The following is a 23,379-nucleotide window of genomic DNA, read 5'->3' on the forward strand; positions in this document are numbered from 1 at the left end:
ATCTATATTTTAGTCTATCATTCATAGATCATCATTGCAAAAAATTCAACAAATCCAGAATCATTAAGGCGTTCATTTGTAGCGAAGAAAATTGACGATTACGGTTCAGTAAAGTAAATGCTAAATTTAATCCAATGGTTATATAGTTTCATATCTGGGTATTATTGGTAAACATGGTCTTTAAGGTAAAACATAAACAATCACAGTTGAATCATTTATTTTATATTATGGAATGGTCCCACAAAAAACATGTTTCAAAATGTGTGTCAAAAGTGTGCCTCGGATCCCTAACCGTAAGAATATCCTGTCAATTGTCATGCATATCATATAGTCAGGCTGAAATGCCGAGGTTACAATCAAATTCATTCAAAAAAGTTCGGAATCTCGTCTATTTCAGTCAACAAATAGTAATGATACGTTAATAGTCACAGTACCACAATCGGACAGCGTCCATGAAACCGATGATACTTTTCCGACCTTTTCGCTGTTAAAGGAGTACGAAACACCGAATCTACTTTTGAAACACGAGTAATGTAGTACTATGATCCGACATGAAATCCTCGTACAGATAGCAGGGCAAGCTTGTTCACTGCTCATTGTGCCCGGAATCTGCATTCGACCTTCCAAAGATACCAGCGCTTCGCCCCTTCCGGAGAAGAGAAAATTTAACCAGACCAGAGACATGAGAGGGGTTTCCCTTCTCGGCATGTTTTTACACAATCAAGTACCATCTCTTGCAACTGTTCCTCGACGTCCTCCATGGATGAACAGGCATCTATGATCTGCATCAAGCCAAAACAAAATTTTAACCTCTGCATAATATCCGAGTAAATCAACTTACCTAGGAATTGTATACTTCAAGAATAACAGTTGCGAACCAAACAATCTAGCAGTGTTGCAGGCTTAGTTGTTTTTGAACCGCTACTGCAATGAGTCTCCACAATATACGAAAATTACCAACTTGCAGCATCGCTCCAAGTTAAAATGTGTAAACAATCGTCAGATAATGACAGTCAAGCTATGCTCTTTGTGTACAATCATTCAGGATGACATGCTCAAGATAGCATCACAACCGACAACCGGAAGCAAATATCCAGGTTCTGTATTGAACTTCAAGAATGAATCAACAAACTACCTTCCAAGTGGGACTGCAGAGGACCTGATAGTTGTGACCAACCTTCTTCTGAAACTCAAGCTGCTCGTATCTCTCACCTCCATAGCCTCCTCTTTCCGCAGCTTTCTGACAATATATAGATTCATACTTCGCATCAAAAAATGGGAAAAAAGTTACAACGTCCATCTAATTTGCAGAATCCACCGTCCAGGTTAATCATTTACAAGAACTAATATTATTTAAAAACTGAGGACCATGTGCCAACTTCACAACAGGATAAATGTAACAGCTCTCATTTTATCAACAATCATTATCAGCATAGATAAGAACCTTAAGATATCAGGAATATGTTATATTGTTCCTCTATTTGAGAACCTATTGACTGTGCAAAATCAACGCCTATCCGCTAAACTTCTTATGAGGGGCTGTTTGTGTATCTCGGAAGATATGTCAGATCATATAGGTAACGAGAAATCACCGTAACCATGTTCAAAATTAGATATATAATCATGTAGGAATTAACTGAACTAACGCAGCAAGATCCAGAATTACAGAATATGGGCGTTTTTCTTCACTAAAATTCACTGTAAACACTAGAATGGCTACATACTTCAGGGGGTATGTCAAGGTACACTACAAGATCTGGAGCCAACAGCCCAATCTCCGGAGCCTGCAAAAGAACACCGCAATTTTTAAAATATCATCATAGAGAATATAAAGCTCTATAGGGTAAAAACAAAAATAAAGAGCACTTCCCCACCTTACACCATTCGATATCAAGTCCCTTGGCAGACGAAAAAGCCACCCCCGAATAAGAATAACGGTCAACAACAAGAGTGGTTCCACTTTTCAATTTGCTATCCATCAACGATCTGCAGAGACATTATAGAAACAAAAACTGAACCACTTATTTCCTCGCCGTTAGCCATACAAAGGAAGTAGCTTTTGCTGCTTACATATCTACTTTAGATTTCATTACATATTTTATCCATCAGTATATTACATTGGTTTCTCAACGCAACAGAAGCTGAAAACTATCACTTATTGCCCTGACATCAGTTAAAACTAAACCAACAATCAGAAGAAGTGCATTCTCTCTTTCTCTCGTGAATATACAAAACCCCACAACAAAAAGAACAACACAACTAACCTCTTCTCCCAACGATTGGCACTAAACAGTAGATGGATTGTATGATCGTCCAGTTGTGATTCGTTGGAAAGATATGAAGATATCATTTTCCCAACACTAGTAGTTCTGTCAGGAAACCGCCACAACTCAGCTGAATATCCTAACCTCTCCAAGTTTGTGACTAGTCTAGCAGACTGTGTCGTCTTCCCACACCGATCCAAGCCTTCAAGAACAACCAAGGCACCTCTTGAATCCTCCTTTCCACCTCTTAGGCTACAGTTCTGATTTTTACCTTCCATCCGAATCTGCCCGACTAAAACCTTGTGAGCAAAGTATGATTGAAAACCCAATGACCTTCGTACTGCTCTGGCTCCAAAGTTCCTAGACAAGCAAATGTACTCTATTAGATAACTCCCTCAACCTCTCCTCAACCAATTTCGACCAATTTCCGAAACCTACCATTCAACGTTCATTCTTGGTTACTCAAGTTCAAATTTTTCAATAATGGCTATACAACTAAACATTTTTCAACATGGGAGGCTGAGAAATCGAAACCCGACTCAACAGTCACTGAAATGAACCAAAAACATACTATTTACAACAATTCTCTTCCTTAAATCGAAAACAGCAAAACATTATCTCCGGAAGTAAGTAAATTCATAATGTGTAAAGATTAAGAGTTACGAATTCTTACAAAGCCTTGCAAGCAGTAGGAAAAGAAGCATGGATCATGTCCCTTACAACCTACAACCTACAACCTACAAACTGGAGATTTAACATAAAAAAGGAAAATAATTCACCAAAATTTATATGATAACTGTGAACAAAAATTGATCTTGGCTAAAGATAAAAAATCACCCAGAAAAAGGAAAGATTACCTTGAACGATTTGCTCTTCTGGGTAATCAGATTGTCTATACAAATGTCACACAGAAATGACAAAGAATTTAAAGTAGGAACTTGGGGACCTGCGTGATTTCGCCGGCCAGTGAGGTATCCGTAGTGCGGGGAAGGGAGGCGGCGGGGGAGGTGGGTGATGCCGAGGAGAGTGGCGGCAAGAGGGGTGAGAGTGATGGTCTTAAGGGTTTAAACTTTTTTTAATTATTTTTTTATATCGAATGGTTTTTTTTTTTTTTAAAGAGTAATTTTGAACATGATTTTGCTAAATTTTCTATATAAAATGGTTTATAATATAAGAAAACTAATTAAAAAAGTTTGAAAACTTCGAGTTTTTGAGTTTTAACGATAAGAGCAAAATAAAGGGTAAAGTAAATAGTATCAGTATTTACTTTTTAGTGTAAAAATATGATTTTTCGTTAAAGTAAACAGTACCGATAACTTTTCGTTAAAATTCCATTCTAATATTTGTATAACTTAGACCATCTCCAACCCTTGGGCTAAAAGCCAAATTTTTTAGCCCGGAAAATTTAGCTTTTAGCCCAGAAACATCTTTTCTGCTCCAACCCTTCTACCCTAAAATTTTAGCCCGGAATTATTAAAGAATGAAATTAGCCTAAATTTTTTTCTTAAATCAATTTTTTTTAAAAAAAAAATATGTAGATTATTGTAAATTAATTTTATGAACATTTTGATCTAAAAAAATTTAAATTCCGATAAACATTTCGCATTTAGCCCGGGAGGAAAGCTGGGGGGTATTTGGCCCAGAAATAGCATTTGGCATTTAGCCTAAAATTTTAGCATGGGTTGGAGAGTGTTTGGGGGGGGTAATTTGGGGGGTAATTTGGCTTTTAGCCCAGGGTTGGAGATGGTCTTATCATATTAATTCCTGGGATTTGAATTGATAGAAACTGGTCTTGAGTTTATTCACTGTTAATCACTTTGGTATATTTGTCATTTTGGTCTTTATTTAATACAGATTTTTCACAGAACAACCAAAGTGATTGATGGTGAACAAACTCAAAAACTAGCTCTATCAATTTGAAATCTCATTGACCAAATAAAAAGTTATGAGCTCGTTTGGATGTGTTTTTAAAATGATTGAAAGTATTTTTTTAGAAAAAAATGTTTTTAGATTTCAAAAGTACTTAAAGTGTTTATACAAGAAGCACCAATTATGTGCTTCTTCCAGAAAGCATATAGGATTTACTTGCATATTTACTAAAGATTGATTCTAAAAACATTTTCACAAAAAACGCTTTCATTTATACTAAAAGCATGTCCAAACGAACCATATACCAATCTTAGGCACAGTTTTAGATAAAGAGCCTTCTAAAAGAAAAAAAATCACCCGCTAATCCGCTTCCATCAGCATAACCGCTAAATCAGATCCAACGGCTGAAATTCGAAACCTCGTCAATAGTCGGTTAAATTCTATCCAATGGTCGACACCTGTTTTAACCGATATTTAAATCAGAAGGCTTTGACAGTCAAGGCAGTCGGAGTGATATTTTTTTTTTCTGTTTTTTTTTTTTTTTTGAAGTCGTGATTTTGCTCTGCGGGAAAGAAAGAAACCTCGCATTCTTCAAGCTAATCTTCTTCTTCGTCGCTTCAGGCGGGTACGGGTAGTGATCCGGTCACTGTTCAAGTCGGGGTTTCTAGGGTGTTTTACTTACTCTGCACTCTCCACCCTTCGCAGTTTCTGCGTCTCATTGCTCTGAAGTGTTCTCGACCTCGATTTGTCATCGCGCAGAAGACTTCGTGTAATTTGATCGCAGGAGAGCTCTGGAACTCAAGTGGGCAGCCCAGAAATTACTACAGGTATTTTTCTAGGGTTGGGGATTACTTTCAATTTTGGGATTTTTTGTGATTTATGTAGTTCAATTTTGTCGAATTAGTTGCTGTGCAAGATTTAGGGTTTTAATTCAATTTTGTCCAATTTTCACTTCTTGTATAAAAATTGAGCACTGGAACTTACCCAGGACTTAATGTTACTGTTGTTAAACTTTGTGATGAATGTTTCTTCTTCGTTGGATTGTTGGTTCTCAATTTTTTTTTTTAAGATAATTTAAAATTAAGCTCTGCTAAGTTTCTTCTTCGTATGTGTTTTTTTGGTATCGAAAAGTAATAATTTTGGCGGTTAAATTGGAGAACTTGATTTTATTGCTCCTTCCTAGGCAACCTAGCTGACCCCTTTTTGTTTAACTGGAAAATCACTGTTATGGTATAAAGAATAGTGCTAGGAGATTCTTTGAGATATTTGGTCATGGCCAAGAAGAACAAGAACCCGGGAAGGGGAGGGTACTATGGCAGTGCTTTTGGGCAGGCTGGTGAATGCTCCGGTAGCTCAGGAAGAATCGACGCAGAAGTTACTGGCTCGGAGGATTCAAGTGCTCCGACGAGGAAATCTATTAGTTTGAATTCTAGTAACCGTGACAGTTTTGGTGTGCCCATACAAATACTTCCCCTGTCAAACATGCTGTCATCAGAGAAGAAGGATTTGAAACATAGGTTGAATATGGAACTTGAACAGATACGAGTACTTCGGAAGAAAGTTGAAATGCATAGAGCCAATGGTGTTGCAGTGTCCTCTTCTAGTGATATCATCAGCAATGGCCAGAATGGGCCGCATGTCAATAATTTTAGAAAGTCGTCCACAATGATTTCTGAGCCAGGTAAAAGACTGAATCCTGGGGCTTCAAAAGCACAGAAACGGAATCCGGAAACTTCTGGGAGGTTTGACTCTAGGACTGCTAGTGTGATTCTTATGAAACAATGTGAGGCACTATTGAAACGGTTGATGTCCCATCAATCCAGTTGGCTTTTCAATGAACCTGTTGATGTGGTGAAGTTGAACATTCCTGATTATTTCACTGTTATTAAACATCCAATGGACTTGGGTACAATAAAGAGCAAGGTAGCTTCAGGATCTTACTCAACCCCGCTGGAGTTTGCTGCTGATGTCAGGATGACTTTCACCAATGCTATGACGTACAATCCACCACAAAATAAGGTCTATAACATGGCTGATACTCTTAGCAAATTTTTTGAAGTCAGGTGGAAAACCATTGAGAAAAAACTGCCAAAGGCTGATTGCCAACAACCGCCAACTAAATCTGGTCCTCATGAAGGCATAGAAACTCCTAAACCATTACCCCCCTCAAAAAAGAGGACTATCACGTCAGTGCACAATGAAGTCAAGTCTGAGCCTCCTAAGCGAGTAATGACAACGGAGGAGAAGCTCAATCTGAGCAGAGAGTTGGAGTCTTTGATTGGAGAAATGCCCTTACGCATCATTGATTTCTTGAAGGAACATAGTTCAAATGGAAAGGACTCTGGTGAGGATGAGATCGAGATTGATATTGATGTTCTAAGTGATGATACCTTGTTCACATTACGGAGGCTTTTAAATGAGTATTTGCAAGAGAAACAAAAGAACCATGTAAGCGCTGAACCTTGTTCAATGGAGGTATTAGCTCGACGTCACCTTTTTCCTATTCCTGAATCAAATAGAATAATAAAAACATAGTTTGTTGTCAATATTATTGCAGCTTGTCAATGAATCAGGGTTGAGCAATTCATCCATGCAGCCATGTAAAGGTCATATGCTTCTTTATCTACTTGCATATATAAGTGCCGACTTCAGTTTTAGTTCCCCCCACCTCACGTATGTGCATTTGTAGGGAATGACCCGGCTGATGAAGATGTTGATATTGGTGGAAATGAGCCTCCTGTCTCAAGCTATCCTCCTGTAGAGATAGAAATGGATACTGGCCGTAAAAGTAGTAAAGCCATCAGCTCAAGCAGCTCCAGTGGTAAATTGAGTTTATCCCATGTTTCTTTGTTTAGATCCTTCATATGTTCTGTTTCTTGACTTTTTGTCCGTGTTTTGGGTCTTCATAGGTTTCTGAGCTTGTGTAGGGCTTGTTGAAGCAACTTTTTATTTCTCTAATTTCATGCATTAAATTGTATCATCTTTTAGCTTTATTTAATGGAGGCAGAAAAAAAAATTAGAGTAGGGCTTGTTGGAGCAAATATAGTGTTCAAGTTTGGACTTAAATTGAGGCCAACAAAAAAAAAAGGCTACGCATGCTTGTAAAAGAGAAATGTGATATTTTTTCCTGAGTTTCATAAACACTAAATGATTTTGTATCTTGTGTATGCTTTACAGATTCAGATTCTAGCAGTTCTGAGAGTGAATGTGATGATGTGAAGGCTGGAAGTCCGGTAAATGAGCATAAGCTGTCTGAATTTTTATGTTAAACACATCAAATCAATTTGTGTACCTCTCATGATGGATGGTTTATGAGCTATTATGCTGTGTGCTATTGAGTTTGTGTGGTACAATAGTGTATGGGTAGTGGTTTGACTGACGGACCTGACATTATACTTAATTATTCTTCAGGTACCAGAAACTGTGGGTTCTGGAACTCATTTAGATGAAAAGACAACAATTGATAATCCACTCGAAGGAAATCGTGAGTATCTTTTTAATAAAATTACATTCCTCCTTCCATTCTCTAGGTGTTGCATGAGAAACACAGGGTGGGTCTAGAATAGTGTGCATAGTTATAGAAAATAATAGGGAATCTTTTTGACAACGTCTTGGGCAGGAAATTAAACAGGATCATGAATAGAGAGGAAGCACCTTCCTGCTTAAAATAGAGATTAAAGTGTTTGGAAGAGTGTATCATGTTTTCTGTTGCCAGATGCAGAACATCTGATCACCTCTTATTTATAATAAAACATGTTTTCGTTTATATAATAAACATGATCTCATTTATGCTGCCATCGGATCATTTATTACCATATATAGCTTAATGATGGGGCATGAAGAATTGTCAGTCATTTTAGTAACCATCTTGGTTGTACTCTACTAATGACGTGGTTTGGACTTCTCTGAAATATGATTGTATTTATGGATTTTGAATTACTTGTGGATCATTAAATTTTCTAAACCATGGGATCTTACAGATTCTGATAGTGGGTTGGATCAAGTTGAACAAAGTTCCCAGCAGAAGCCAAGTCCTGTTGAGTCAGATTGTTGCCAGCATGGTAAGCCAAAGAGTTAAACCAATATAAAGAAAAAAAAAACAGTATTTGATTTAAAAAATAGTAGCTATGCTGTTGGTTTTGTGGTAGCATCTCATAGTTCAATTCATCTCTAAAAAAATGTAGGAGACAGTGCTCCTCCAGAGAGGTCAGTCTCCCCCGAGAAGCAGTACAGGGCTGCTCTATTGAAGAATCGTTTTGCTGATACCATTCTAAGAGCACGAGAGAAAACACTTAATCAGGTGGGTTACAGAGTCACGCTACTTGTGTACTTACCGCGTTTGTATGAATCCATTTTGCTAGTATTTTCTACCCTGGATGTGATCCGGTGCAATTTGATCTGGCTGAGATCAGGGTGATAAAGAAGATCCTGAGAAATTGCGGAGGCAGAGGGAGGAACTTGAATTGCAACAGAAGAAAGGTGCAGATCTTTACGTTTAAAGTTTACTTTTCTGTTTGCATCAATTCCTTTGTTGTGTGCATGTGTTGTATTGGGTTGGTGGCATAAAATTTTGCAACGAGTCGTTTGATTGCACACCATGTTCACCGACATCCCCGAGTTCATTGAACTGAAATGTCTGTTGGTTTAAATTAGCTTATTATGTTGCCACTATATGAGCAGAGAAAGCGCGGTTACAAGCGGAAGCTAAGGCTGCTGAGGATGCTCGAAGGCGAGCAGAAGCAGAAGCTGCAGCTGAGGCTAAACGGAAGAGGGAGCTTGAGAGAGAAGCAGCAAGGCAGGCATTGATGCAGGTAAATCACGACACCTCCTCGTATGTTGCTTAAATATACCCCTCGAGTGTCTCTGGATTTTAATTGGGAAATTGTATGTGTACAGATAGAAAAGACTGTTGAAATCAATGAGAACTCTCGGTTTCTTAAAGATCTGGAGATGCTTAGAACTGCCCCTGCGGAACAGCTACCGAGCTCTGTAGACGAAACGAGCCCTGATCACTCGCAGGAATGCTTAGGCGGCTTTAAGTTTGGGGGGAGTAACCCGTTGGAACAACTTGGCCTGTACATGAAAGACGATGAAGAGGAGGAAGACGCGGATCCTGTAAGTAGTGTTCCTCCAAGTCCTGTAAGTGCTTCTATAAGTCCTGTAAATGATATAGAAGAGGGAGAAATTGATTAAATCGTTTGCTGCTTTTGTACTCATGGACGAACCAAGGGAGCACAAAATATAATATTTTGATAAGAGGATTGAAAAAGAAGAAATGTCTGCGCACTTTTGTTGTTAATGCTTTCAACGAGGAAACTTATCGTTCGCGCGGTGTATGCAAGTCTTTCTCCGTTCACGAGTACAAGGCCAGTGCTCGTCTATTGCACCTAAAACCATCTCCAATCTAAAAGACAAAAGTTACTAGTTAAAAGCACATATATGATTGTAAATTTTGTGGTGCAACTTAGCAAACATAGTTAAATTTGACTTTTAATCTTTTAAGCAGAGGCATTAAACCGTCAAATCATAGTTAAACATAATTTTTGTATCTTTAGAAAAAGGCAAAGTCTCATTTGAGCATTAGCGTCATACTCAAAGATAAATATGACACTGCAGATAACATCAAAGTTATATATGATTATAACGTTTCCAAATTATTGAGGAAAATTTGAGTTAAGCTTAAAGTAAAAAAAAAGAAATTATAACTTTCAATTGTATAACGACACTTGGTGTATCAGACCGTGTTTCTAGCATCGTGTGAGAGTTAATTTTGTGACATAACGATTTAGAATAGGAAAACTTTATTTGGATCTATTTATTCTTTTTCTACACCTAACTTATTATTTATTATCATGAAATTCCAAATGTGCTCAATAATTCTGCCTACATCCAACAAGAACAAAAATAAATAAATAAATTAGGCATCTTTGGACACCCTATCTCCCCAAACCTCAACCCAAAAGAAATTTATGTGATTTTTTTTTTGGCAAAATTCATGATAATATCAAAATTGTGATTTTACACCTGTATCGTACACTCAATGGTCCAACCGTTAGATTTGAAGGGTCGACAGTTTCAGCGGAGTTCAAACATGTTAGAAGGATTGCGTGAAAGATAGAGTTGTAGTGTGGCCAGAGAAAGGTCGAGAGAGGGATTGATTGTTGAGATCTTTTCGGGATTTCATTGTGGGTGGTAAGGGAGGTGACGGTGGGGGATTAGGGAGGGATAGGAGTTGGTGGTGGTCAGTGTTTTCTAGTGCTGGAATTTTTTTATTTTTTTTGTTCTTTTTACATTTTGAACATAGAAAGAGAGTTCCGGCCACATTTGAAATTTTAAGATTAAAAATAATACATTAATCGTAAAAAGAGAATAAATGGATCTGAATAAAATTTTCGGCAAAGTATCGCTTTGTACAAGTAGACAAATAAAATTCTTTTGAATTATTTTATAAATACAAAAATACAAAAAATTTATTGCTATTGGCTTTTCGGATAATGACACGTGGCGCAACGAGAACGATAAAAAATTTTATCCGAAATTACAAATAAAATTATTATGTATTATTTTATAAATAAAAAATCAATAATATTTTATTGCCATTTGCCAGGGCAATTCAGTGTAAGCGTAGAGATGCAAAAGATAATTGCCAGAAAATATACTATTCATTAAGAGCAATTAGTCTTCACTAAGTGGATTAAATAATGAATAGAGTGGCGGAGGCCCCTACACTGGAGTTACTCTAAATAGAGTTAGCGGTTCAAAAGGGCACCAAATTATTTTGAACTCTCTCCAACTCAAACGCAGTCAGTCCGTATAGAGAGTCACCGACCACACCAGTCGTCGTTTTCCGTAATCTTCGCGGAAGGCCTTTGATTTCATTTCCAGCTCAAATGGAATTGGAAACCCAAAACCCAATCCACTTCCCCCTTCCATGCCTCCCCATCTTCTTCCTCATGTTCTCCATCATCTACCTCATTGCCTACTTCATCGTCTTACGAACTTGGAGCCCCAAGATCCGACCCGAAGCCTCCAGCTGCCTAATCTCCCTCGCCCACGGCACCCCCGCCGTACTCCTCTCCACTTACGCCATCCTCTCCGACCCCGCCACCGGATTCGCCGCCCCCAACACCCTTTTCCAGAACTCCGTCCTCGACTACAGCGTCGCCTACTTCCTCACCGATCTCCTCCACTACCTCGTCTTCTTCCCCAGCGACGTCCTCTTCATCGGCCACCACCTCGCCACGCTCTTCGTCTTCCTCACCTGCCGCTACGTCGCCTCCCACGGCGCATTCGCCATTCTCTCCCTCCTGATCCTCGCCGAGGTCACCAGCCTCTGCCAGAACGTCTGGACGCTCGCCAACGCCAGGAGAAGCGACTTGAAGTTTGCAGCTAAAGTGTATGATCTTTTGTCTCCTCCATTTTACATTTTGTATTCGATTGTCCGTGGCTTTGTGGGTCCGTATTTCGTGTACCGGATGGGGGCGTTTTACATCAGCGGCGCCGCCGACGGATTGATTCCGCGGTGGGTTTGGGTTTCTTGGATTGTGGTGGTGGTGGCCGCCATTTCTGTCAGCATTTTGTGGATTTCCAATCTCTGGGTGGAATTGTTTAGAGCCCGGACCGGCGAATTGGAAAAGAAAACTAGATAATTAGAGATTTGAAATTGAAAATTTGAGCTGTTTCTCAAAGCTTAATAGCAATTTGGGTTGTTTTATTAGTGGTTATATATGTAACAATTTGCAACATGTATTCTTAATCACAGTTTCATAGTTTTTTTATTCAAATGTTGTTACAATTGGCCAGACCGCAAGTCTTGGCGCAACGAAAAAGTTACTCTTTTACGATCGAAAGATCATGGGTTCAGTTGTAGAAACAATCTATTTGCAAAGTAAGGGTAAGCTACGCACAATAGCCGTTCCCCTGACCCTTGCAAAGCGGGGAGACGTGTTTGCTTGTGTTGTTGCAATTGGCTAGTTTATGCGTAGGATTGCTTGAATTCTCTTGACAAAGCGATATTCTATTATGCTCTAACTTACAATAAGGGATTCGAACTTGGTACAACAAGCAGGCACAATATTGTAACTAACTGGCATAACTCACGTCTGGATATGTTTGCCTGAATTGAAGTTGTCTTTGTTGAAAGACGTATCAATTATTGGCAAATGAAATAAATAAATTGATACCCTATTATCTAGTTGAAGAATTGAAGCAAACCCAAAATTTGAACCTTTCCTTGTTCAGCAATGTTCTTCTTCCTCCCAAATGCTTTGGTTTTGGGTGGACTTTCAACTTTGCTGTGCTTGGTAGGATGTCGAAGTTCGTCGTTCCTAACCGAAACCAAGAGAGATGGAAAACCTCGTTTTCGTGTGTCTTTCGTGGTACTTATTCGTCACATAAGCTTGCAGCTACATATAATGCATTGATTTTACAGAGTAGACTAGTTTTGTTCGTGTGCGTGACAAGTTCGTTAATTGTAGAAGTGGTATTCCTTGGCCTGAAGTATGATATTCCGGAGACCTCCGATAGGCGAGACGATCATCAGCAGGACGCCGAGTATGATGCAAATCTGAAATCGAGGACAGCAATTGTTAATGGAGGTCTGGTTTTACCACCTTTGAACGAAAGAAGTTACGTACGTACCCAGTTAATAAACCACGATAGGCTAAACTTGCGCGGTTTCTTGATGGCTAGCCATATAATGCACGGGAGCTTGAAGAACGAAATCAAACGGAGAGTGAGTGAGTGAGATTTAAACTTAGATTTGACTGCAAACAAAGAGACGGACAGACATGGGACTTACATAGTATGATGTTGGGGAATAAGCAAATCCTCCGAGGAATCCCATGATACCACCGAAGAAGGGAAAGGTCATTCCGACGACCATTGTGAACGCTGAAATTATCACACACGAAGAACATCAATTCAAGCAACGCAATACACTCAGTAATCGCATAACGGAGGTAAGTCCGTTCTCAAACTCACCGACGTATATATTCCTGGTAATGAAGCGAAGCTTCGTTGTGGGCCGAAAATTCAGTTTCTTTACCAACACAGTTTCCATCATGTCAAATACTGGCATTGCAAATAGCTGCATTGCAACAAGATTTGATCAAAATCGAACCGAATGACCAAGTTTACCAAGAGCAGACCTCTGGTGCAAATTTACCTGATAACCCCCAATGATATGGATGATGACAAACATGTTTGCTGTTACAATGAGCCATCCGGGTTTCTCTAACGAGATTAGGATGTTGTCCTCCACCGTGTTCCCAAAAGTGTAATATCCAATGAAAGCCACCGGAAAATAGCACAAGGCCACCACTATGTAGGCGATCACCACCCCTCTCCACATAGCATACTTCGATGGCTTTTCTGGAGAAGTGGGCAGTGTAGCTTGGATCTCCAAAACCACGTTGTGGCCTGCATAGGCAAAAGCTACTTGCCCCAAGGCGTTGAAGAAGTTGAAGACTGTCCCTGACGTGCTTCGAGCTATGTACCCGTACTCTACGTCTGGCTGAACACCCTTGTGGATTGAAGTAGTCCATGCTATAGTGGAGTAACTGCGACCAACACAATGAAAATCAAGTTTGTTTTAAGTAGAAATTCTCTGTGCAAGACGTCGGTTTCTTATGTACCTTAGTGACATCACCGCCGCGGCTAATGAGATGCCGGAGATGGAGTTGAAGTTGGGGAGATGGGAGAGGACAAATTCCACGGAGGCAAAGATCATGATGAAGTAGGTGAGCTTGATAGGATCCTTGTCTTTCTTCACTATCTTATGGATCTTCTGCAGGGATTGTCCACCTGTGACCATGTACAAAATGTTAACACCAACTTCGCATACGAGCTGCTGAGGCACCACGATCCAGAGGCCAAGCTTTTCGCCGAAGGCGTGTTGCCCTAGCTCATGGTACCTATCGAACCGCTTGCCGGGAACCATTTCATGCATCTCAACCATTTGCCACAACGTGAACAAAGTGATCACCCATGAGAGCACCATTACAACACATCCTGGACCCCTGAAATGAATGAAACAAACAATTAAAAGCTTGTCTGCGGTTTAGTCCAGTTGGTCAGGGCAGTGTGCTCGCTGAAACATACCATCCGAGATTGGACATTGCAAAGGGAAGACCTAGGACACCAGCTCCAACCATGGAATTGACATTGTGGAAAGCTGCGTACCACCAATTTGCATTCCTTGATGAAGTAATTGGAAGCCAATCATTTATTTCCTTCTGCTTCCTTGCCTTTTCATCATCAATGATCTGCGACCGCTTCTCCGGTCTCTCGTCCACCTGCGGTTCAGCACACAATTCTTAAAGCAAATCGATTCGCAAGCCAAATGTAACCCGAATGCATCAAAATCCAGTAAAAAACAAGAACATATGAACACGGTCCTTGAAGGCAGTATAAACCAGTCTTCTATATGCGTATGTGCGTGCGCGCGCGTGTACCTACGGAAAGAGAAAGGAGAGAGAGACTTACATTGTCGGGGTTGGAAGAATTTCCGTCAGTCGGAGCTTGAACTACCATAGTTGCAGAGAGTAGCTAAGGCTTGGCTTCGAGTCTTGCAGGAAATGGATCCAGAATTTAATATAATTATGGATGGGAAGATGAAATATATTTAAGTATTTTTTGGTCAACGACAACGATGACCCGTATAACTTAAGCTCACCTGAAGATGATATTTTTCGGTCACAGGAATAATGTTATTCGGCCAACCAAAGTTGATTTCTTTGACCTGGTATTGCTGTGCTTTGAAAAAAAACTGCTGTGAGAATAAGCGGTTGTGCTGTGAGAATAAGTGGCTGTGAAATAAATCAGCAGAGTGTTTGGTAAACTTTTTTGTAAAAGTGCTTTTAGAAAAAAAAGCAGTCTGATAGTAGATCTTTTCATTAAAGGAGCAATGTAGTTCTATGTGCTTTGAAAAAAAGCCAGTTTTCCAAAGCTACAAATTGCAGCTTCAGCTTTTTCCTTTGATTTCAGCTTATTCTCACAGCAGCTTCCAAAATAAGCCATTTTTTTTTAAGTTTACCAAACACCAAAAACACTCCCAGCTTTTTTTTCATATGAGCTTTTTTTAAAATCACCTCAACCCCAAACTGGGGCTTATGTCGATATTCCTGTTTGCTTTGTTGCCAGGATTTAATATTTCACTGGGGTAAAGTGATGGATTTTTACCAATGTGTTTCGGGTTCAAAATTACTCGTTCTCTTAATTATTATAATAATTTCAAATCATTCATCTCCTTTTAATAATGATTATTTTTTCAGAATAAATTATGGTTGGGTAAATAGTCTGCATTTTCCTTAATTCTGTAATTTTTTTTGTTAGTTTGATAACTCGTTGCGTGTTGTTTTCATATTTTGTTGATGTGAGTGTTATATGACTTACAAAATTATAAATAAAAATAAATTTTATTTATTAAACTTCTTTATGTTTGTATTTGTATTTTATTATTATTATTTTAATTAATTTGGCTACATCAACGAGTCAATGAGTCCACATCCACAAAACATTCAAACTAACAATGCCCCACGTTTCGTAAAGTTCAAAGGCCAAATCTAAAACAATCAACTCTATATATATATACACCTAGTTTCCTGCGACGACTTTGACTGTTTGTACATGTAGCTTGTTCTTTTCAACACAAAATTGTTTTCAATCTTCAATACCAACACGCATTGATTAAACATGCATATCGAAAGCGGTAAGCAATCCACAAAAATGAGAACTCTATTTCATTGATGCTGAATATACATGAATTAAGGTACAGAGTGACGGGCTAAAAGTCCACTTTCAACAAAATCTATTAACTTATTAATTACAACAGCCGAAATGTATGAGGTTTTATTACAAAATGTTTTAGTGTTAGTTAATTAAAGTAAGACATGAATATTTAAACTCTTCTTTTCTTAAAGAGAAGGCCGATTTAGTATATTTCAACAATACCAACATACAATGCAAAAATACACACCGAGAAGGCGTGTTACATAAGTTTTCTTCTGGTTAACTCTGTTGGCACATCGTTATTGTAACATCCCACATCGCCAATGGGAGTGATACTTAAATGTATATTCTCATCCCTACCTAGCATGAGACCTTTTGGGAGTTCACTGGTTTCGAGTTCCGTAGGAATTCAAGTTAAGCGAGAAGGTGGCCAGAGCACTCCCATGATGGGTGACCTACTGGAAAGTTGCTCGTGAGTTCCCAGAAACAAAACCGTGAGGGCGTGGTCGGGGCCCAAAACGGACAATATCATGCTACGACGGAGTTGAGCCTGGGATGTGGTGGCAGCCTTGGCCGGGATGCGACAATTTGGTATCAGAGCCAATCCATGGCCGGAAGTGTGCCGACGAGGACGTCGGGCCCCTAAAGGGGTGGATTGTAACATCCTACATCACCCAGGGGAGTCATCCTTAAACCACATCGCCCAGATGAGTCATCCTTAAATGTATATTCTTATCCCTACCTAGCACGAGGCCTTTTGGGAGCTCACTGGCTTCGATTTCCGTAGGAACTCAAGTTCAGCGAGAAGGTGGCCAGAGCACTCCCATGATGGGTGACCCACTAGGAAGTTGCTCGTGAGTTCCCAGAAACAAAGCCGTGAGGGTGTGGTCGGGGCCCAAAGTGGATAATATCGTGTTACTGTGGTGGAGCAGGCTCGGGAAGTGGTCTGCCCCGGGCCGGGATGTGACAAGGCGGATCACTTCCCAGGTCCGCTCCACCACTGTAGCACGATATTGTCCGCTTTGGGCCCCGACCACGCCCTCATGGTTTTGTTTTTAGGAACTCACGAGCAACTTCCCAATGGGTCACCCATCATGTGAGTGCTCTGGCCACCTTCTCGCTTAACTTGAGTTCCTACGGAACTTGAAGCTAGTGAGCTCCCAAAAGGCCTTGTGCTAGGTAGGGATGAAAATATACATTTAAGGATCACTCCCCTGGACGATGTGGGATGTTATAGTTATAAACACTAGAACCGTAAGTGTTCAATCATGGTACTTATTCGTAACATATGCTTATCTGTCCATATCTACTGCATTGAAGTTCAGGGCAAAGTACTTATGTTTGTGCCAAGTTTGTTAATTAGTTGTAGAATTTTGTAGGTACTGGCTTGAAGTATAATACTCCTCAACCCTCCAATAGGTGATAGAATCATCAGCATGACGCCGAGCGTAATGCAAACCTGCAATTAAGGAAAGCCGATTTAGAAATGACGATGGTTTTGGAAAGGGCTTTGTTATTAGCAAAGTGCGGGAAACAGTAACAACAGAATTTGAACAAACGTATGTACCCAGTTAATAATCCATGATAGGCTAAACTTGCACGGTTTCTTGATGGCAAGCCACATAATGCAAGGGAGCTGAAGAATGAAACCAAATGGAGACCATGAATCAGTGAATCAATAGTTTAGATTAAACTAAAATATTGCTTGGACAAAGGAAAAGTAGAACTTAAATTTGACTGCACATAAAGAGATTTGAGGGCTTACAAAATATGTAGTTGGGGAAAAAGCAAATCCTCCAAAGAATCCTAGAAGACCACCAAAGAAGGGGAAAGTAATGGTGATGAACATTGTGAAGGCTGAAATCAATCACACATGATCAAATCATTAATTTAATTCTTCGGGAAACGATATATGAAACACCCATTTTCCCTTTTTGCACGTCATGTATATCTTTTTCCCTTAATTTTTCATTGATTTATTCAATCTAAAGAACATAAATCAATAAACGATGGTGTGCATAGAGAGAAAAGGGTCGAGTGATTGCTGTCACTCTACCGGATGATGAGCTGAACTACTTACCGACATAGATTATTTCGGGAAACGAAACGAATAATTAAGGTAGGTCTGAAGTGTAGTTTCTTCACCGACAAGGTTTCTGTCTTGTCAAATACTAGCATTACAAATAGCTGTATTGTAATTTGGAAAGGCCAGAGCAAAACCAAAAAGATTTTATTAAAATCCAATTGAAAATTTAGCAAGACTAAATCTTCTTCTACTTTCTAGTACATGTTTACCTGATAACTGCCAATGACATGGACGACAACGAACAAGTTTGCTGTAATGATGAGCCATTCAGGTTTCTCCAACGAGATGATGATGTTGTCCTCCACTGTGTTCCCAAAAGTGTAATATCCGATGAGAGCCACCGGAAACTAGCACAATGCCACGACGATGTAGGCCAACACTACTCCTCTCCACATAGGCTTCTTTGATGGCTTTTCGGGTGTCGAAGGGATTGTTGCTTGGATCTCCAAGACCACATTGTGGCCTGCATAGGCAAAAGCTATGTCCCCCAAGGCAGTGAAGAAGTTAAAGACTGTTCCCGGCATGCTACCAGATTTATAACCGTATGCTACGTCCGGGTGAACACCTTTGTGGATGGAAGTCGTCCATGCAATAGTTGAGTAACTGAAATCATAATCAAACAACAAGTTTGAGAATAATGATTTGCAATCCAAAGCGTCACACGTGCCCAAGGATACTATTTGACAAAAAAAGAAGATGAAATGTACCTTCATGACATGACTGCTGCGGCTAACGAGACGCCAGAGATGAAGTTGAAGTTGGGGAGATGGACAAAGTGAGCGGAGGCAAAGATCATGATGAAATAGGTGAGTTTGATCGGATCCTTGTCTTTCTTCACTGTCTTGTAAACTTTCTGCTGCAATTTTCCACCGGTGGCCATATATACAATGTCCACATCAACTTCACATATGAGCTATCGGGGGCACCACAATCCAAAGCCCTAGATTTTCACCAAAGGCATGTTGCCTTAGCTCATGGTACATATCAAACCTCTTTCCATGAACCATCTCAACCATTTTCCATAAAGTGAATAGAGTGAACACCCAAGATAGTACAAGAATCACGCAACCAGGACCCCTGAAAGTTAATCAAGCAAAAAATTATCCGTCAGCCAGGTCATACAGTAGTCCTCTATTGTTGCAACTTGAAGTGTACATTAGTTGTAGCACAAGTTAGTTTATGACTTGCACTTTGTTGATACACAAAATCGGAGGTCTTGGAACAACGTAAATCTGACTGTGAATCTGCATGAAATGTAAATAACACAAGATGTATCGTGGTTCACCCTAAGGTTTGGGCTACGTCCACACTGATTGTATTTCTCTGAGAGTATTTGTGAGAGAGAGTGTGTGAGAGTTTTACTTTAGATAGGAGAGGCTTAGGGTTTGTGAGGGTGAGGATGCCCTTTTATAGAATAAGGGCTCATTCCCTTTTTACATATTTGCCCCTTCCTTTATTACATAATTACATTTGAGTCTCCCGAGTATTTATACAAGGTCTAAATACGGAGGCCTTAAGTATGGTATAAACAGTAGTCCTCCAAGTCTTTAGTCAAAAGAGTCTTTTGGCTGGAAACTTGAAATTCATTCCATGTGTAGGTCGAAGTAACTAGATGCTGTCTTGAACTGATGCTCGATATGAGGCAGTGCTTAATCTGAAATGATGCTCAACTAGAAGTAGCACACGCTGTGAGGCTGCTCGGCTCGTGGCTTATGTTGCCTTGGTTGGCTCGGCTTTGTGGCGTTTGAAGGTGAGGAAGTCTCTTTTATAGAATAAGGGCTCACTCATCAATACATGAATGATGAGCTAGAGTTAATGCTCTCTAATGATGGTGAGGGAGTCTCTTCTCTAATGATGGTGAGGGAGTCTCTTTTATAGAATAAGGGCTCGCTCTTCAATACAAAAATGATGGGTTATGAGTGATGCTCGCGGTGAGACGGTTGCTCAGCTGGCGGCGATGTTCTCTAACGAAGGTGAATGAGTCATTTTTATAAAATAAGGGCTTACTCCTCAGTACATGAATAATGGGTTATGAGTGATGCTCGTGGCGAGGCGGTTGCTCAGCTGGCGGCGATACTCTCTAACGAAGTGAGGGAGTCCCTTTTATAAAATAAGGGCTCGCTTCTCAATACATAAGTGATGGGCTAAGTCCCCCAAGTATTTTTCATGAGTGCTCTCTAATGAAAGTGAGAGAGTCCCTTTTATAGAATAAAGGCTCACTCCTCAGTACATAGATAATGGGCTAAGTCCCCTAAGTATTTTCATGAGTGCTCTCTAATGAAAGTGAGAGAGTCCCTTTTATAGAATAAGGGCTCGCTCCTCAGTATATAGATAATAGGCTAAGTCCCCTAAGTATTTTCATGAGTGCTCTCTAATGAAAGTGAGGGAGTCCATTTTATAGAATAAGGGCTCGCTCCTCCGTACATAGATAATGGGCTAGAGTTGATGCTCTCTAATGGTGGTGAGGGAGTCCCTTTTATAAAATAAGGGCTCGCTCCTTAATACATGAATGATGGGCTAGAGTCCCCCAAGTATTTTTCATGAGGCCCAGATGAGGCCCAATATATGGTACATAATGTAGTCCCCCAAGTCTTCGGTCAATAGAGTTTGTTGGCTGGAAACTTCAAATTGAATTCATGTATGGGCCGAAGTGGCGGTGGTTCGGAAGTGGTATTTGTATACCCTGCACTGAAGCTTTGTAGGTAAAGCTTTGCAAGTGAAGCTTTGAAGCTGGAGCTCTGTAAATGAAGCTTTTGAAGCTAGACTATTGTAAATGAAGCTTTTGAAGTTGGAGCTCTGTAAAGGAAGCTTTTGAAGCTAAAGCTCTGTAAATGAAGCTTTTGAAGCTAGAGCTCTGTAAATGAAGCTTTTGAAGCTAGAGCTTTTGTAAATGAAGCTTTTGAAGCTAATTGACATGAGTGCTGCTCATGAATGTTTATGTTGATTGACATGACTGATGTTTATAAATGTTGACATGAGTGATGCTCATGAATATTTATGTATGATTGATATGAGTAATGCTCATGAATGTTTATGTATGATTGACATGAGTAATGCTCATGTATAATTTGGGAGTACTGGACGTACTTTTGATCACTTGGTTGGTGGTAATAGCGGCAGGTTGTTGAATAATTTTGGAGTATTGGGCGTACTTTTGATCACCTGGTTGGTGGTAATAGCGGCATGTTGTCGAATAATTGTGGAGTACTAGGCGTACTTTTGATCGCCTGGTTGGAGCTATTTTGGGCGTATGGGCCTTCGCCCTCTACACAACATTACAACCCATTTATTTTGGGCTTTGTCATTTTTTTTACCCTCTGATGAGGTTTATACAGATGTCTCTGAAAGATAAGAAAAATAAATCACATCATACAAAAACAAGAAAAGTAAATCAAATCATTCTGGTGGGGTGTTTATTCCTTGCTTTTGCTTTCTCTTTTATTTTCTGCTTTGGTTTTTCCTTCTGCTTTCTGCTTTGGATATGTTGCTTGATGACATGATTAAGGGCAACAGGGGTAATCGTGACATAAATAGAAAACATTGTGGTAGGGGTTCTCGTGGCCTCGGTGGAGCATGTGGCTGCTTTAATGCTGAAGGGATGGCCTGGTTGCTTTTCTTTTGCTTTTGCTTTCCCCTATCTTTATTTTTCTTTCTTTTGGCTTAAAGATTTCAATCCCCAACTTGCAAGCATCTTTACCATCTGACACGCTTTCACCCAAATCGGGTGATTTAAGAAATGATGTATGGATTCGATGCGCATAATGATAAGACATGTGCCGCAAGCTCTTCTCTTTGCCCACCACCGCCAGATCTGAGCTGCTTTATTTACCCAAGATAATCTTGTTCATAACATCAACTGGCAAAGCATAAGCTGGATCTAGGGCCTTCACCCCGGGATATTCAAGAAGGGAAAGTCCAACTACACCAAAGTATGTGTGGTAGACATCAACAACATCGTCTAGTCTGTCAGAAATTCCTCCATTTTCAATGTCGTGGCATTCTAAAATGAACTTGACAAGCTTTTCCTTATCAATCAAATGAACTCTGTCAATCATGACCAAACTAGAAAGAACCCACCATGAGAGTCCAGATGAATCAAGCGAGACAAAACGCAGACCCTCTCAACGACGTCGTTTTCGGAGTCGAAGTCGGAGCGAACCTCAAGGTCAAAGAGCTTGGAGAGGAAGAAAGAGCAGCTAAAGGGATCGACGAGCTTGCGGCTCTGGTTGGTCCGTGCATAAATGAGGCGTTTATTGCCTCCGTGCTGGCCGTCTTCCTGCTCAAAGATGATATTGGGGACGAGGCCGGCCTTGCGCTCTTTGTCGGAGGTGCTTTTGCCGGAGGTGGTGCGTGTATCATCGCATGAGCTGGGGAACACCTCGTACTTCCCGTTGTTTGAATGCCGAGATGAAGACGAAGTGGCGGCGTCGGCGGTTGCATGGGTGGATCTAGTGGTATTTATTGATTTCAAATAAAGAAGTGAAAAAACTCCTGATTGTTTCAGCCGTAAGGGGAATGAGCATCTTCTTTCCTAAAGGGTTGAGGTAACGATCCTGAGACGGGCGGTGGCAATGCGGATGTTGTTGAGGGAGTCCTGGAGAAGATTGACTTGCAAATCGGTTTGTTCTTTGACGGCCTTCAACTGCTCAGGGCTCAGCTTCTCCATCTTCGCTCTCACGTTCAATCTCACCGCCTTTTCCTTCTCCATCTCTCTCTCAATCTATCTCATATTCTCTCTGCTGAAATGGATTGGAACTGAGCCCGAGCTCTAGAACCCACAAACCTATCGGAGTTTACATGGAGAAGAGCATCAGAATCTTTAATTCTGACATTAAAGGCTTTGAGACATCTGCGCACCAGCGCGATTTCTGTATATGCGCCTTTTTCTTATGGGATCTTTTGATTGTCGACGAACTGTGCAGTGCAAGGATTTGATCTTGGATTTGTTGACGAGATCTCTCGAAGCCTCGAAAAATGATGGCTCTGCTGTGATCTTAAAGTTGGGGGGTAAAGTTTTAGGTTGCAAGTAGAGAAGATTAGAGAGATGAAGGATGATATGGAGGGCTAAGGTGAGCCGCATAAGGTTTGTGAACTAACAGTTTTAAAGAGAGATGCAAGATTGGGGAGGAGAGAGATTTGGTTTCTTTTCTGTTTCCGGGTTTTTTGTGATTTTGCAGATTCACAGTGGTGAGGTTTGATAAAAAAAAATGAAAAAGAACCGACATAGTTTTTTGTGTCGTTTCCCACAGACGGCGCCAAATGTTGATGCACAAAACCGGAGGTCTTGGAACAACGTAAATCTGACCGTGAATTTGCATGAAATGTAAATAACACAAGATGTATCGTGGTTCACCCCCCAAGGTTTAGGCTATGTCCACACTGATTGTATTTCTCTGAGAGTATTTGTGCAAGAGAGAGTGTGAGAGCTTG

At 40.2% G+C, this 23,379-nt stretch overlaps 4 protein-coding genes and 1 pseudogene across 9 annotated transcripts; 2 read left to right on the forward strand and 3 right to left on the reverse strand.

The window, feature by feature from the left end:
- Positions 1 to 302: 302 nt before the first annotated feature.
- LOC103411128 (thymidylate kinase-like) lies at positions 303 to 3,326 on the reverse strand. 5 transcript variants are annotated; one of them, XM_029107653.2, is made up of 8 exons: positions 3,122 to 3,326; positions 2,938 to 3,008; positions 2,703 to 2,813; positions 2,265 to 2,624; positions 1,875 to 1,986; positions 1,725 to 1,784; positions 1,136 to 1,240; positions 303 to 782 (listed from the first exon to the last, which is right to left on the reverse strand). In XM_029107653.2, the coding sequence occupies exons 3-8, from the start codon at positions 2,714 to 2,716 to the stop codon at positions 666 to 668; spliced, it is 768 nt and encodes a 255-aa protein (XP_028963486.2). In that variant the 5' UTR covers positions 2,717 to 2,813; positions 2,938 to 3,008; positions 3,122 to 3,326; the 3' UTR covers positions 303 to 665. The 5 variants fall into 5 exon arrangements, with proteins under 5 accessions (XP_028963486.2, XP_028963488.2, XP_028963485.2 ...); XM_029107655.2 differs by having other exon boundaries at positions 2,938 to 3,001; positions 3,122 to 3,304; XM_029107652.2 differs by lacking the exon at positions 2,703 to 2,813.
- Positions 3,327 to 4,605: 1,279 nt separating this feature from the next.
- On the forward strand, positions 4,606 to 9,409 carry LOC103442158 (transcription factor GTE8). Of its 2 annotated transcripts, none has more exons than XM_008380920.4 (11): positions 4,606 to 4,960; positions 5,372 to 6,608; positions 6,691 to 6,739; positions 6,823 to 6,954; positions 7,311 to 7,366; positions 7,545 to 7,617; positions 8,114 to 8,194; positions 8,318 to 8,433; positions 8,546 to 8,612; positions 8,814 to 8,944; positions 9,030 to 9,409. In XM_008380920.4, exons 2-11 carry the CDS (start codon positions 5,406 to 5,408, stop codon positions 9,324 to 9,326), a joined length of 2,205 nt encoding a protein of 734 aa, XP_008379142.3. In that variant the 5' UTR covers positions 4,606 to 4,960; positions 5,372 to 5,405; the 3' UTR covers positions 9,327 to 9,409. The 2 variants fall into 2 exon arrangements, with proteins under 2 accessions (XP_008379142.3, XP_008379143.3); XM_008380921.4 differs by having other exon boundaries at positions 4,637 to 4,960; positions 5,372 to 6,581.
- A 1,349-nt stretch (positions 9,410 to 10,758) lies between these two features.
- On the forward strand, positions 10,759 to 11,983 carry LOC103442727 (TLC domain-containing protein At5g14285-like). The gene has a single exon (XM_017334615.3). The coding sequence runs from the start codon at positions 11,024 to 11,026 to the stop codon at positions 11,780 to 11,782; it is 759 nt and encodes a 252-aa protein (XP_017190104.3). The 5' UTR covers positions 10,759 to 11,023; the 3' UTR covers positions 11,783 to 11,983.
- A 146-nt stretch (positions 11,984 to 12,129) lies between these two features.
- Positions 12,130 to 14,806, reverse strand: LOC103442157 (lysine histidine transporter 1). Its single transcript, XM_008380919.4, has 8 exons — positions 14,619 to 14,806; positions 14,235 to 14,428; positions 13,769 to 14,152; positions 13,300 to 13,693; positions 13,116 to 13,221; positions 12,934 to 13,025; positions 12,774 to 12,842; positions 12,130 to 12,699 (listed from the first exon to the last, which is right to left on the reverse strand). The coding sequence occupies exons 1-8, from the start codon at positions 14,664 to 14,666 to the stop codon at positions 12,601 to 12,603; spliced, it is 1,386 nt and encodes a 461-aa protein (XP_008379141.1). The 5' UTR covers positions 14,667 to 14,806; the 3' UTR covers positions 12,130 to 12,600.
- A 2,378-nt stretch (positions 14,807 to 17,184) lies between these two features.
- Positions 17,185 to 22,004, reverse strand: LOC114826793 (lysine histidine transporter 1-like; annotated as a pseudogene).
- Between the last annotated feature and the right edge of the window lie 1,375 nt (positions 22,005 to 23,379).

Source organism: Malus domestica, chromosome 09 (genome assembly GCF_042453785.1).
Source record: "Malus domestica chromosome 09, GDT2T_hap1".
NCBI lineage: Eukaryota > Viridiplantae > Streptophyta > Magnoliopsida > Rosales > Rosaceae > Malus > Malus domestica.